This window comes from Oryzias latipes, chromosome 9 (assembly GCF_002234675.1).
Source record: "Oryzias latipes chromosome 9, ASM223467v1".
Taxonomy (NCBI): domain Eukaryota; kingdom Metazoa; phylum Chordata; class Actinopteri; order Beloniformes; family Adrianichthyidae; genus Oryzias; species Oryzias latipes.
Genome location: NC_019867.2, coordinates 29,121,648 through 29,135,961, shown reverse-complemented (window position 1 = coordinate 29,135,961; position 14,314 = coordinate 29,121,648). Strand labels below are relative to the sequence as shown.

Genomic DNA, 14,314 nt, shown 5'->3' with positions numbered 1-14,314 from the left:
TATACACATAATCCAATTGAGCACTATTGGGACAGTCCATCCACCAACACCAGGTTGCACCACAGACTGTCCAGCACTTGGCAGATGCTTTGGTCCAGGTTTGGGAGGAGAACCCCAGAAAACCATCCTTTTTTTTCTTTTCTTTTTTTTTTAATTGATGCAGAACAAAGTGACATACAGCAAAAGAACAAGGAACAATAAACTGTACATCAAATGTTCAAAATAAACGCCAAGGGATATACAAGCAAGAAAATAAACTTATATTAAATTATACAGCTGAGCAAGGTGACACGTTTTAATAGCTTTTTTGTTTGTACTGGGGGAAATGGAATGTAAGTAACATCTAACAAGGGCTAGTAAATCAAGAAAATTAGGAGCTTTATTGCTGAATTTAGATTTGTGAATATAATACTTGGTTAATAAAATCAGAAGATTTATTAAATAAATTGAAATAAAAATGTCTTATAATTAACGCAACCAAATAAGATGTTTTTCCATGTTAAGGTAAAATGTGGATAAATTTGAGTTTTAATCAAGTTTGTTAATTTGTCCCACATTTTTTCTGTGTACTTGCAGGTCCAAAAAATATGCACCAACGTTTCCTCAGACTGAGAACAGAAAGAACAGTTTTTATCAATATCCCTTTTTAGCCTTTGCATATCCTGATTTGTTGGATAAAACCTATGAATGATCTTGAACGAAACCTCTTTCACTTTGTTGTTTAGAAGATATTTGTTTGGCAGAAGCCAAACCTTTTCCCAACACATTTGACCATGAAGTGAAGTCCAGAAAGTTATGGCCGGGGATTCAGTTTTTAGCTCCTGCTGGAATAGTCTTCGGATGGCTTTGTTTTGATTTCTCAAAGCAGAGAAGCAGAGTTTTCCGACAGCAGTGTCCGTCACATGAAGCTGTGGTTGGAGAGCAGATGGAGATCCTTTATAAAGATAGGTGAGGTTGAGGGAAACGGCATCAAAAACAACCGAAAAGTCCTTCACAGAAACAGGGCTCTGGTAGAACTGAAGGAATTCGGTGTAAGTGTAAAGTTGCCCAGGAAACCATCCACCACCTCATTAGAAGCAAACCCAGGCGTTGCAGGGACGTCAGATACGGGCATGTGGAGGCCACACCCACTACTGAGCCTCATTTTGACTGGTTTCAAAGACATTACATTGAAGTTTGATTAGTTTTTCCACTTTAATTTTGAGTATGATCCTACATCCAAACCTTCACAGGCTAATCCATTTATTTTACATCAACCTCAAGCAATGATTCACCCTGATGAAAGGCGTTGTTGGAGAAAAGACCACCTGATTTTTACTACGTCCAGCTGGACGTGACATCTACCAGAGGCTGGGGGTTTGAGGATCCTGCTCAGTACTCTTAACATTCCTAGACCTGCGCTTTTCTAGACTGAGATGTCTGAGGTTTTTCCAGGGATCTGCTGGAAAGAGGGGTTACCGTCCCAGGAGCTCTGATCACCAAAGACCAGATGTTTTCTGGTCTGCATTAATCACATCCATTTCTTTTTGATAATTATCTTCAGTAAAGTGTTTTCAGAGGGCCTTGTCTCTGAAAGCATCTTCCCAACATGTTAAAAAATTGTATTGTGTTGTAAAGAAAGTATCACATTTTTAGTCACTTTTATTGTAGAAACCTAAGCCACCATCTTTTAGAAAACATCACGTTTGAATCCATTATTTTGAAGTATACAGAACATGTTTTTTTATTTCTGTTTTCAAAAAGTTAAAGCTTTTCTGGTTTGGATTCATTCAGAAGAATGAAGTTATACAGCTTCAGTTTTCCAAAACTAGGCGAGCAAAAGTTCAAAACATCTCTGTTTAGAATTTATGTCAGTTTTCAATCCTTATGTGTCAGCTTGCAATCTCAACACTTCATGATGTATTCTTTGTAGTCAAGACTTCTGCTGAATTTTGGTCATGAGCAGAAGTTTCAGTTCTGCTTTAATCAGACATAAGCTGGTCTTTACATTTGACTTTGAGTAAAGTGGGTCAGTAAAAAGTAAAGCTTAACACGAGGATAACACAGGGGGAGATTAGAGGAGGTTGAGCTTAACAAACATTTATTCATTACCAACAGTAAAACAAACATTTCTGGTGCAAGTGTGCCCAAACATCCCCGTTTTCCATGTGTCGGCGCAGAGATCTGCAGGGCGGCAGAACAGCTGCAGCAGAGTTGAAACCCTCCGTTTAACGGACTGAAAAGTTCAAAGAAATCTTCATCCAATGATTGGTCAGCCGCTCAGTTCCAGACGCAGTTTTTTTTTTTAAACAAATGGGAAACAGGCCGGTCTGACTGAAGGCCGGGGTTGGCATCATTACATCAACCGTGAATGAATCAGCGACAGTAGTGATGTGTTTAAGTTGGCCTCTCCGGCGTGGAGAAAGGAACGTCCACTTTCATCTACAAGTCCTTCGGCTCCGCCCTTTATGGACCTGAGGTGCCTCTGAAAATGGCCTCAATCTGTTCCAGCGTCTTTCCTTTGGTCTCAGGGATGAAGAATACAGTGAAGAGGATGTTGACGACGCAGGTAGACGAGAAGAGCCAGAAGGTTCCTGCACTGGTCAGAGACATCTGCAAGAACCACAGAACAGACATGAGGTCTCAGAGGGACAGAGCTATAAACCATTTACCCTTCAATCAATACAAGCCTTATTTAGAGAATCTGTATCAACAAGGCCGAGCAAAGTTTGCTCAGAACGGATGTTTATCCAACCTGTGTTATGATGATCTAGTCCAGAACAGGTTTAGTTTAAATGTTCTGCACCATTTGCTTGATCAATAGAGATTTCATTGAAAACACTTCGATGTAATCTGCCGTCCTTAGCATCCAATTGAAGTATTTTAGGTTTATCTGCTTTATCTGGACAGAACTGAATTATAAAAATCAAGTATTTAAGCTGATTTTGTGCAAAGGTTTAAGTAGTGAACCAGTACGTTATAAATAAACTGAATCTAATACAACTCTTATTACGTTCACACCAGAAAATCGAGTTTGGAAGGAAAAAAAAAAAGATATTGGGGACATTTGATTTCTTTTTGCCGTATCGCCCACCTCCATCTCTCCTGCATCTGCAGACTTCATACTTTCTTGTGTTGGGCATAAACCAAGCATTGGTGTTAAAGCTGCACTGATAAGCATGTATGCAGCCGATGGTCTGAGTTTATGCACCTTTAATTCAGACACTGTTTTATTTAAGGGGGAATGTGGGCCAGATTTGGGCTTTCTATTTTATTTTATTTTTTAAGAGGGCCTATATCATGCTTTTGTGAAGTCTTTCAGCGTAAACTATATCCATATATAAATATCTTACCTTTGGTACACTATACATTTATAAAATGACTTTTTAATGAAATCCGAGTTATTTTCGCAGCTGTACTCCTACCCGGAAGTAAGACGACTCGATCTCTGAGGCTCCGCCTTTTGCTCCTAGTGGGTGCCGCCCATTTCATGATGTCAACCTAGAGCTGGCTGTGTCTGTTTCGCCCACGAAAACAACTTCCAAACGTTTGCAAAGATGGATGTTCATAAAGTGCATATTAAATGAAAGTCTTTGTCCGATCGCTATCTTCACTGAGAAAGTGGGCGTGTCTTTTAGCCTGGGGGCGGGGCTGGCAGCACCGACTCTTCCTGGAAGTGGCGGTTTCTCACTTTGTGACATCACAATGTGACAACCCTTTCATTTTCGCAGATTGGGAGGGGCTGGTGCTCAGAGGGCAGGTTTTTAGAGGAATACTCGGAGGGGCATGAATGGATCAAACTTTACAATACACTTAAAATCTCAAAATGTTGATTTTTCCATGATATAGGCCCTTTAAATAGAACTAAAACAAATTTCTCTTCCAATTTCATTAGAAGGAATGTCTTGAAGTTGAGTCATGGGAACTGGATTAAAAAAAATCCTCTTCTTTGCAACTTTTCGCCACTCATTGAAGGAATCAAATGTGAGAAACAACTTTTGATATTGACCACCAGGATCAGCAAGAATCCAACATAAAAGCTGCAGAACCTTTGGTTTTTGCAATGAAGAACTTACCAACATGTCCTGGAAGGTTTTAGTGACAACAAAGGCCATGCCCCAGTTGGAGAGGACCACCATGGCACTGGCAAAACCTCTGGCTTTGGCGGGGAAAATCTCTGACATGATCAGCCACGGGATCGGACCCCAGCCGATGGCAAACCCTGAAAAGAAGTGGCGTCAAAACGCGGTTTCAATTTCAACCAATAAAGTCTAAGGAAGCCCCCACATTCTGTTCCTGAATTTGAAGCAAAGCAGGAAGTACTAACTTTTGCAGTTCCTCAAACGACCACAGGAGGAGCAATTTTCAATTGACAATAAATTCTGTGTTTTCTCTCCATGATAACTGTGGGAGAGGGGCTTTCAGCGTGTTTCCCAGGGACACTGCCATGTGACGGAGGTATCCGGAAATGAAACCATTAACCTCATGACTGGGACATGACTGCTTTAACTTCGATCCCTAGCGGCCGACACCTACATCTAACGTCCAAGTGTTTGAGACCCACCTGAGATGAAGACAGCCATGCTGGCCAGTGCCAGCCAGGACAGATCTGGCTGTTCAGCGGTGACACTCGTAGAGTCAGTGACAGCGCTGCCAAGTTTGGACATCAAGTGAAAGTAGACCCCCAACGCCACAGTGCTGATTGTCATGGCAACACCTTGAAATGAAAGAATCAAGTGAGGCTCGTCGGAATAACAGCTCTAAACGCTGCAAACTGATGAGGTCAGCACACCTGAGATTATGAGGAGGATCTTCCTGCCCGCTTTGTCCATAATTAGTGCCGCCACTGCAGTGAAGACCACCTGGATCAGACCCACAATCACGGAGGCCAGGTCGCTCTCCTGCAAAACATCCACACTTCATTTTTAGACGAGAACATAAAGATTTATGACCGTGTTCCTCTCCACTTATGTTCCAATAAATGTATACATTAGTGATCAATCGCATGCAGAACATTTACCTTATAATGTGTTATGTTATTGTTTTGTTTCAATAAATCTAAATATTTTAAAGTACAATACAAACCCAGCTTTGGTGACTAAGACTCTCCAGACTTTTGAGTTTTATCTCAATAATCGACATTCTTCTCTAAACCTTTATAAACCGTTTCTACATTCGTCTTTCGGTCATTTTCAGCCCTTTCCCTTTCTCAGTCATGGTGGTGAATGTTTTCTGCACCACAGATACTAAACCACAAAAGATAGGAAGCATTTTTGAAAAGCTTTTTTTTTTACTGAAAGAGCATTTAATGTCAGATACGCTTTAATGTTTTAAGTTCAGTCTAATTCCATGATCTGATGATGAGAATGAGCTCATTTATTCAACAAATACTGGGGGGTGGGGGTAAATCTTCGTGGTGGGTTTAGTGCCACAACTACTGAATCAATCGGATTTTAATTCACAATAAACTATTTCAATGAAACAGGATGAAATTAAATTTAAATTTCTATGTCTAAATGTGTGTTTGATTTTAAACAATAGTTTTCAAATATTTAACTGAACAAAAAGGTAAAACTGTCTTAGAGTCTTCAATTTAAAATCTGAAAAAAGCTAATTTTTTGTTTAATATAAGTTTTGATAATTAATTGATAGATTAGAGGCATCAATATGGTATTTTCCAGGTATTAATTGGTTTAATGATTTACCAAAACATTCATAAGATAAAACAATGTCTATGGGTTTTATTAAAAATGTAATAATCTGGTTTTTGAATGAATGATCGGAGTTTAAACCAACTCAAGTTTTTGGTAACATTTATTTAACCAATAAACTAAAGGATCTAAAGGCCAAATGGACAAATATGACTTTAGTATTTCATTAAAGTGCAACAAGATTTTGAAAAATTCAAAAATAAAAGAAAAGCTGACTGTGGGTCTGTTTATATTTTAAACAGACGGACTGTTACGAGACATTTTCCGAAACGCCAACCTAAACGTCTACAAAGATCCGTTACCTCAAAGTGAGCCTGTTCAAAAATATTCTCAGCGTAGAACATGATGGCGTTGATCCCAGTCATCTGCTGAAACACCATCAGCATGACGCCGATTATGAGGGGTTTGTAGACACCAGGGTCCTTCAGGTCAGATATGTGGAAACTGGTCCCCTGAGGAGACGGAGCACAGCCCATCAGCCTCAGCCATGAACACGCCTTACCCCGTGAGGTTATGAGTCATCATCTCACCTGGCTGTCACTGGCATCCTCCATGCGGGCGCACTCCCATTCAACAGGAGCGTCAGGTCCTCGCAGGAAACGCAGCGCCTCCTCCGCCTCCCGCCTCTTGCCCTGAGACAGCAGGAAGCGGGGCGTCTCGGGCATGAAGCACATGAGGACCATCATAAGCGTCGGAGGGACGGAGCAGCAGATGGCCAGCCAGCGCCAATCCATGAAGAGACCTGCCACACATGCACGTCAAAACTCAAAAAACAGGATTTCCATTGGAGGGGGACATCAAATGTCTGACCACTGCGTTTCACAATGAAGAAAAAAATTGGCATCAATCTAAAACTGCTACTGGTTTGTTGTGGAAAAAAGGAAAAGGCCGACTTGGCTGCCCAACTACACTCTCCGTAGCATTGATGAACTCATCTGGCTCCGGTTAGGTTGCACAAAGAGCCACTCCAATGATAACATGGTCTTGTGGCCTTTATCTCATGGAGGACAAATGATAAAGAAAATTAAGTTTAAAATTACATTTCTGACCGTTTCTTTGTTCATATCATTGTAAGTCAAAAGCAGACAAAAAACATGTTTCTTGAAAAAGATTATAATAACAATAATTGATACTTTAATTAAACCCACAATGGGAAATTCTTCTCCGCATTTGACCCATTGCCTGGGGGAGCGGTGGGCTGCAGCTGAACGGGAGGCAGTACGGTTAGGGTTAAGGACCCCCACTGGGTGATGCTAATTGCTCGCCATTAATATGGTAATTTCCCCCAGTGCCATTGTTTATTGCCCTCCAGGAATCGAACCCTAGATTCCTGTGTGGCAGCCCTTTACCTTACCAACAGAGCTACCCAGCCGCTTAATGTATATCATTACCATTATTATAATACATTATTGTTATGATATAATTATTATTAATTAATATTAATAATTAATAATAATGATTATTACTATGTATTAATATATATTTGTGACGTCGAAAATATGCTGGGCGGGCCACAGTCTCCCTGCTCCTCTTCATTCTGATGCATTAAACAGATCCAGGAACGTCTTTGTTTCCTCGTCTGAGCTGCAATCTGGATCTAAACTGTACAGCTGGATAGCCTCAATATTGCTCGCCATTTTTGTTGCATCGCTAATGTTTGGTTGGAGGTGTGAGGGGCTGTAAGCTAGTGGGAAAAGAGTTTTTGTGACAGGGAGGGGAAGGGGTCGCAACATACCAATGGTTCCACCCACAACTCAGAGACAAATTTCTAACAAACTACGGCTGCTCTGCAGAAACTAAGTCCTGGAGAACAACACAAGTAATTTGATTTGGGCTAAAAACCGCATCAACCTAATTAAAAGACCACTGGGAACCCTTTTACAATAGATCTAAAGACTCTTGTAGAGAGTCTTTAAACCAGGTCAACTGTACATGAGCCAATATAACCTATATAACCGCACTGAGGCCAGCTTGCAGAGGTTTTCCAAAGCAGAACCGTGTTCTAACACAGCACGTCTCTGGTGTGTCACTACAGGACCAGGGAGGGACTTTCAATGCTACAATGTCAGTTAAATATGTGACACTACAGGACCAATGTCAGATCTTTGAACTGGCTAACTCAGTACCAAATCACACACAGACTTCCCTGTACTTCTGTAGTTTTAGTGCAATGACCAGCATGTGCCAGATGGTGGCGTACTCCCTCTGTAAAGGAACAGTTGATCTTTACTGTGATGTCTGTTTTTGGTACATCCAAACAACAGACCTTGGCAACATACAACTGCTGTCATGTCAAAAATTGGGGGTTGGAATGGCACGGTAAAATGTGTTGTCAAGGAAAGTATAGTAACCCCTACGATTATAGCTAAGTGCTACCTTAAAAAATATCACGCACACATGGGCCATAAAGTCCTGAAATATCCTGCCAACAAACTAAGAGATTGAACAAGTCAGGCAGGGGCAGCTGGTTTATTGGGAAGAACTGGTTGAACTAGTTAAACATTCAGTCATGAGTTTTTAATAGGAAGTGCAAAAATAAAGAGGTAGGTATGGAAAAGGCTGGAAACAAGTGATTAATGGGCCTGAACATCTATTACATAAAGACAACCAACCCCTAAACGACTATGTAGTGCAGGACTATCCAGTGCCGTAGATTTTGACGCAATTCATACACATTCTCACTTTTAAATATTAATATTTTACAATCCACTGTGTTCTGATGATGAAAACTTGGATGATTAATAAAAAATAAATGTATATAAAAGGCAATCCATTTGCATTCTGCATTCACCAATCAAGTTGGCATTGATGGACACTACATTTTTGGGAAAACTCCAGTGCACTGGATTTTGGAATCGTGGATTAGGACAGGCCTAAAAAACGGCAAACACAAGTTCTACAAAATGGCAGACCCCAAGAAATTCTGACAAAGCCAAAGGTAAAGAGAGAAGACAGTCAAACAAGTAGTTCACCTGACAGTTGGAGATTTTCTGACTCACAAGGATTAAATGAAAAACCTAAGGGAAAGTCCAGTCTCAGCTTTGCCAGTAATGCCGTTATGTGAATCCAAAGGACATAAAAGAATTGTCCACACAGACAACAGCCTGATTCATGAGCAGCTTCCAACTCTGAGCTGGCTTGTTTCAGGGACTTAAAAGCATTTTCACTGATTTGATTCTGGACAGAAATATCCCCCCCTTCATTTCTCCTTTCACAATTATCTGCCTCATTTTTCAGGAATTTGCTAAAAATGACATCACATTTTACAAATTAGTCATTTAGGCAACGTTAGCACTGCAGGGCTTAATGCTCAATTCAGATTTTTTGAAAAAATCCGATTTTTTTTGCAAGGCCGTTCACATTTTCATTAAAATGCGAACTTTTGTGATCTCCTGTGAAATGACCCGCATGTGCAGAAGAGTATATAGGGGGAAGTAGCTAACGTTAACAATGGATGTCAACAACAGTGTTGTCAACAGCGGATCTCTTTTTGCATTATTAAATTCATTTTCACAAAGGAGCCAGCACAATAACAATCTTCTCATTTTAAGAAGGCATTGGAGCCGGGATCGTCTGTACCCACAGTTGTGGAATGGGGATGTGTATGTGTTGGGGCCGAAAAAAAGAAAAAGTGCTGGGGCCGCGCGCTTGTGTGTGAGAGAGAGAAGAACGCATGCAGCGCAGCATGGGGAATACTGCCTACTGAACGTGCTCTCTCCTCTCTGAGGGGCAGTGAGAGGGGCAGTGGGGGTGCGCATTCATGTTTGCTAGGGAGGAAGGAGAACGATTATAAAAGAAGGTTTCCCCCAGCAGAACTGCTGTTGACTCTTTATTAACCCTCTCTGGAGAATCTGAGGGTCCGAACAGGGAAGTGAACCCCAAAGGAGGATCCGCCTTCGGTCCCCCGCGCTTCTGTCCACGGTCGGAAAGGGAATAAAAAGTCACCCCTGGAAAGGTTCAACACCCCGCTCGGCCATTTCGCTGGAAATTTTTAAAAAAAATGCCCGGTTGCGATAAGAGTCCTCAAGTTTGGCCTGAATGGAGCCGTCACCCCGAACATGAATCCAATCGGTGACCTCGCTTCCCTTCCAATGACTGGTCTCAGCAGCATCGTCCGCCGTGGTTGATTATTATGTTCTCGTTCCCGCCTGCTTCAACTTCTTATTTTACAAAGATGTGCTCTTATAATCATAGTGGGGTATTACCAAATGAAATGATGATCTTGATTCATTGACAGTCATTTTTCACGTTTCAGCTGATCCTGTTAAGGGTCGCCACAGCAACTCAGCTTTCATGGATTTAAACAGTTGATTTGGAGATTTTTTACGCCGGATGCCCTTCTTCACACAACACTGTTTTCAAGGCACGGGGAGACCCAGATAAGCTGTAGCTCAAGGGGTCTTGCCTAAAGACCCACACTGGATTGCACGCGTCAGGAACCCAGGTTTCCTGTGTGACAGTCTTCCACCCAGTCAACTGAGCCACCATAGGGATATTTATCATGATGCAATGGTCAGATAACAACAGCTACATATTTTAAGTGTATGTACTCTGCCATGGAGCATGGTTTTAAATATGCCCAAATTTAAGTTCTTTGAGTCGTTTAGTGTTGTATAATGTTAATTCCTCACAAAAAACAACCCTAAAACGGTATTTTGATCCATTCACGCGTTTCTGAGTATTCCTCTAAAAACCTGCTCCCTGAGCACCAGCCCCTCCCAATCCACAAAAACAAGCAGGTTCTCACATTGTGACGTCACAAAGTGAGGAACCGCCCCTTCCAGGAAGAGTCTGAGCTGCCAGCTATGTCCCCCAAGGCTAACACACACACACCCACTTTTACGGAGCTAGCGGTGATCGGCTAAACGCTTTCATTTGCTATGCACAACATGCACATAGATCTTTGTAAAAGTTTGGATGTTGTTTGTTTTTGTGGGTGAAATGCAGACACGCTGCCGAGGCCGACTCTAGGATGACGTCACTAGTAGAAAAAGGTGGGGCCTCAGAGATAGAGTGGTCTTACTAGGAAAATGAGCTGCAAAAATAACTGGCATTTCATTTAAAAAAACATTTTTTTTAATATGCCAAAGGTAATATATTATATATGTGGATTAATGATTCTCTGAAAGACTTAAGAATTGCATGATATGGGTCTTTTAGGAAGAGCTTCAGGGACTTTGGGTCAAAAACAGGTGGTCGAAGAGTTTAAGATTATTCTAAGCTATTGTAAGTTTTGTCTCAAACTGCATTTCTCTCTTCTGTTTATTCGTACTTTGTTCAGCTTTTCCTGACAGCCAATCAGGTTCGAGTACTATGAAGTGACGGGGCTGCATCCGTGCTGCTCGGCTGCCCTGAGCATCATAGGGGGCAGAATAACAGGAGGCAGCATGACTGTCTGAACAAATATGACTGGTATGCGGTTAACTAGATTAGAGAGCAGCAGCCTGCAGGAGGAGGGATCTGACCACCTCTGACGATGATGAGGTCTCCTCATGAGAGTGTCGGAGCAGTTGGGTAACATCAGATTAAACACTGCAGACCTGGCCGATGGAGTTAACGAAAAAAAAAAAAAAGAACAGACTACAGCTCTTTCAACCCAATACTGCCAATTCGTCTTAAATTACAGAATAAAGTTTCAAAGTTGTAGAAAACGACGACTTACCTAAAAAATACACCAGTAGAATGCCGAGCACCACCATGAGCTGCACGCAGGAGCCCAGCGTTCCCCGCACCTTCTCATGAGCCATCTCAGAGATGTACAGCTGTGCAAGGACAGACACTAATGTCAATCGGATACAGCTGACGGAGAGTCTGTGCTTCAGAGGACTCAAATGAGCACGTCTCTGAACTCTAGGTGGTTACATCAGATATGTAGGGGTGACAGTTGCCCCTTCAAATGAGAGTTACCGGAACAACCAGAGACGTGACCCCGCTGGCCATGCCGGTGAGAACTCTGCCCACGTAGAGCATCAAGATGTTCTGCGCTGCAATGATCATGGTGAAGCCACAGACGAAGGGCAGAGCGCACAGCATCAGGCTGAGCTTCCTGCCGATCCTCCCCACCATCCAGCCCCCCACCAGCCCCCCAGCTGCTGCTCCCAGCGTCACGATGGACTGAAAAGAAAAAAGAAAGAAGAACAAGCAACGAACACATTAGATCCAAAGATCCAATGGAGACTTGAGCAAAGATAATACTTTTAGCAGCCCCCACTGGTCCTCTTCACAGCCAAAAAAAAAAGGGGGGGGGGGGGTAAGAAAAGAGCTTATTTGGGGGGGGGATAGATAAACTAAAATAAAATAAAATGACAAATACATCACAAGCTCCCTGCTCCGCTCCGTTCTGATCATCCACTGTCAGACAAATGGATCCATGAACGTCTTTGTTTTCTCACCCGAGCTGGGATCTGGATCTAAACTCTACGGCTTTATGGCTTCGATATTGCTCGCCATTTTTATTGCACCGCGAATGTTAGGGCGGTGGTGTGAGGGGCTGTAAGATAGCTGTAGAGAGCTCTCAGCGAACAGGAAGAGGAAGGTGGGGCAGGTTGATCCATGCAATTGAGTCCCGCCCACAACTCAGAGTTTCTAATGAACTACAGCTGCTCTGCAGAAACTATGGCCTAAAAAACAACACAGTTTTTTTTTGTTTTTGGCTAAAAATGACATAATTCTAACAGCAAAAACCACTGGGAACGCTTTGAAAATAGTTGAAAGGATGATTTAATGATAACTTAAGTGGATATAACTGCTCTAAAACTAGAATGAAAAAGAAAACCCACCAATTGTCTTTTGTAATTTTAAGAGTACCAGTTTTATTTAAAAATGTTTTTGTTCAATGTTTTGGAAACTGGTGGTAGACTGGTGAACAAAGTACTCAGTGTTTCCAAACAGAATTGTTGTTTCCTGTGAAACCTTTGAACGTTTTAAAAAAAATCCTGGTGTTTTTCTACATAAAGACAACTGAGCACCTTTTTCTGGACCGAGTCTGATTCTCAGAGCTATATACTTTATTCCTTTAACTCAGTTTGTATTTTATCACCCTTTTTTCTGTTTAACACTACAGCAAAAATGTGCTTGTGCAGCACACAGAAATGCTGAGAAGAGACTAAAAATGATCCTCCAGACACAGAAATGAATGGTCCCAGCGGGCATCTCACCCCAAACCAGGAGGCCTGCACGTCGTCCAGCCGCAGCCGGGGGTCAGAGATCCTGGTGAGCTCCGGGATGGCAGGGGAGCTGTATCCCAACACGAATCCGAAGCTCATGGGGCCCAGGACGGAGGCGAAGGTGGCCAGGTAGAGCTTCGCATTCTTTACCTTACTGTGGAGAGAAAAGGAAGTTTGGAACAACTCAGAAGTTGTGCAGCTTATGAAATTTAAATAGTTCCTAATTTAGTCTGTAGAAGTATTTAGTTATTTTCTGCACTACACACTAATATCCTATTTGCTATATACTCATACTCAAGTATACTTAATAAAATAATCTTCATCTACTACTTTTGACTAGTTTTTACATGTATTTTTGGGACAACTTGTGGATAAATGTCTTTATCCCCAAATAAAAAATGTTATTTCTAATAATTGATTTCTTTCAATTGAAAAAAAAAAATTTTTTTTAACCCCAGCGTGCAGGATTTCTGACATTTCTCAGAAGTCTTGGTCGTTTTGGAGAAACTAATCTCAAACTGGAAACATTTTGAACACTTCCCTCCGTGAAGCTCGCAGGTATGCGCAGCAGTAACGTCATCCCGATCACATGATCTGAGGCTGGACTGCAGCCGTGGCAGAACCAGGTGCTCACAGCCGGAAAAATCAAGCGCACCTGTTGGAGCGCGAACTCCGTGATGCTCGCGTGGACCCACCTCAGATACGCGTCCTGCTCGGATATAAGCCCCGCGGGGGTCTCGTCGCCGCTCTCGGCGTCCAGCAGCCTCCGTCTCTCGCTGTCCATACCGGCGGCCGCGCTGCCTGCTCCTTCCCGGATTCAGCTCTGTCATGGACCGCTGGATATGGGCGAGGCTGGAACACAAAGTACCGAAGGAGCACGAGCCGCTTTGAGAGCACGAAGCGGGTCGGAAGTCGAACCAGGACCAGAACGAGGCACGTTGGACGGCGCTCCTTCAGTAGCTCCCAGCCCGGACCCACAGCCGCGGCAGACAGACCAACCTCTGCCTCTGCAGCTGCGCGCAGATCCGCTTTGTCAACAGCGAGGTCACCTGACCGCCGCGTGCGCCAGCTGAATCCGGCACGCGTTGCTTTCAAAATAAAAGTCCATCCAATAGATTTTTTTCATTTTGTTTTATTCTTTTACACCAAGACCATCTGTGATCTTGACTACATTGAAATTTTCAGCTTTTTCAGAGCACCTTTAAATTTTCTGCTTTGTTTGTTAGTTGAAAACTAGTGGGGAATGCCTAAAATCCTTAAAAAATCTGTGCCTTTAAAACTGTAAACTGTCGCAAATCATCAGCCAGAAGCCAGGATTTCAAGAATACTGTAGACTTCCAAGTCCTAAAGCCTATTTGTTGCTATGTTAAAATTGTTCATAGTTTAGTTAAATAATATTTATGTTTTCACCTTACTCTTTTCCCCAAAGGCCAATCATTTATGCTAATTATTACAAAA

At 42.2% G+C, this 14,314-nt stretch overlaps 1 protein-coding gene across 1 annotated transcript; it reads right to left on the bottom strand.

The window, feature by feature from the left end:
- Positions 1-1,625: 1,625 nt before the first annotated feature.
- LOC101171341 (solute carrier family 2, facilitated glucose transporter member 8) lies at positions 1,626-13,925 on the bottom strand. The gene is made up of 10 exons (XM_004072805.4): positions 13,552-13,925; positions 12,848-13,010; positions 11,598-11,804; positions 11,353-11,452; positions 6,221-6,432; positions 5,993-6,142; positions 4,772-4,880; positions 4,544-4,696; positions 4,056-4,201; positions 1,626-2,592 (listed from the first exon to the last, which is right to left on the bottom strand). The coding sequence occupies exons 1-10, from the start codon at positions 13,638-13,640 to the stop codon at positions 2,446-2,448; spliced, it is 1,476 nt and encodes a 491-aa protein (XP_004072853.1). The 5' UTR covers positions 13,641-13,925; the 3' UTR covers positions 1,626-2,445.
- Between the last annotated feature and the right edge of the window lie 389 nt (positions 13,926-14,314).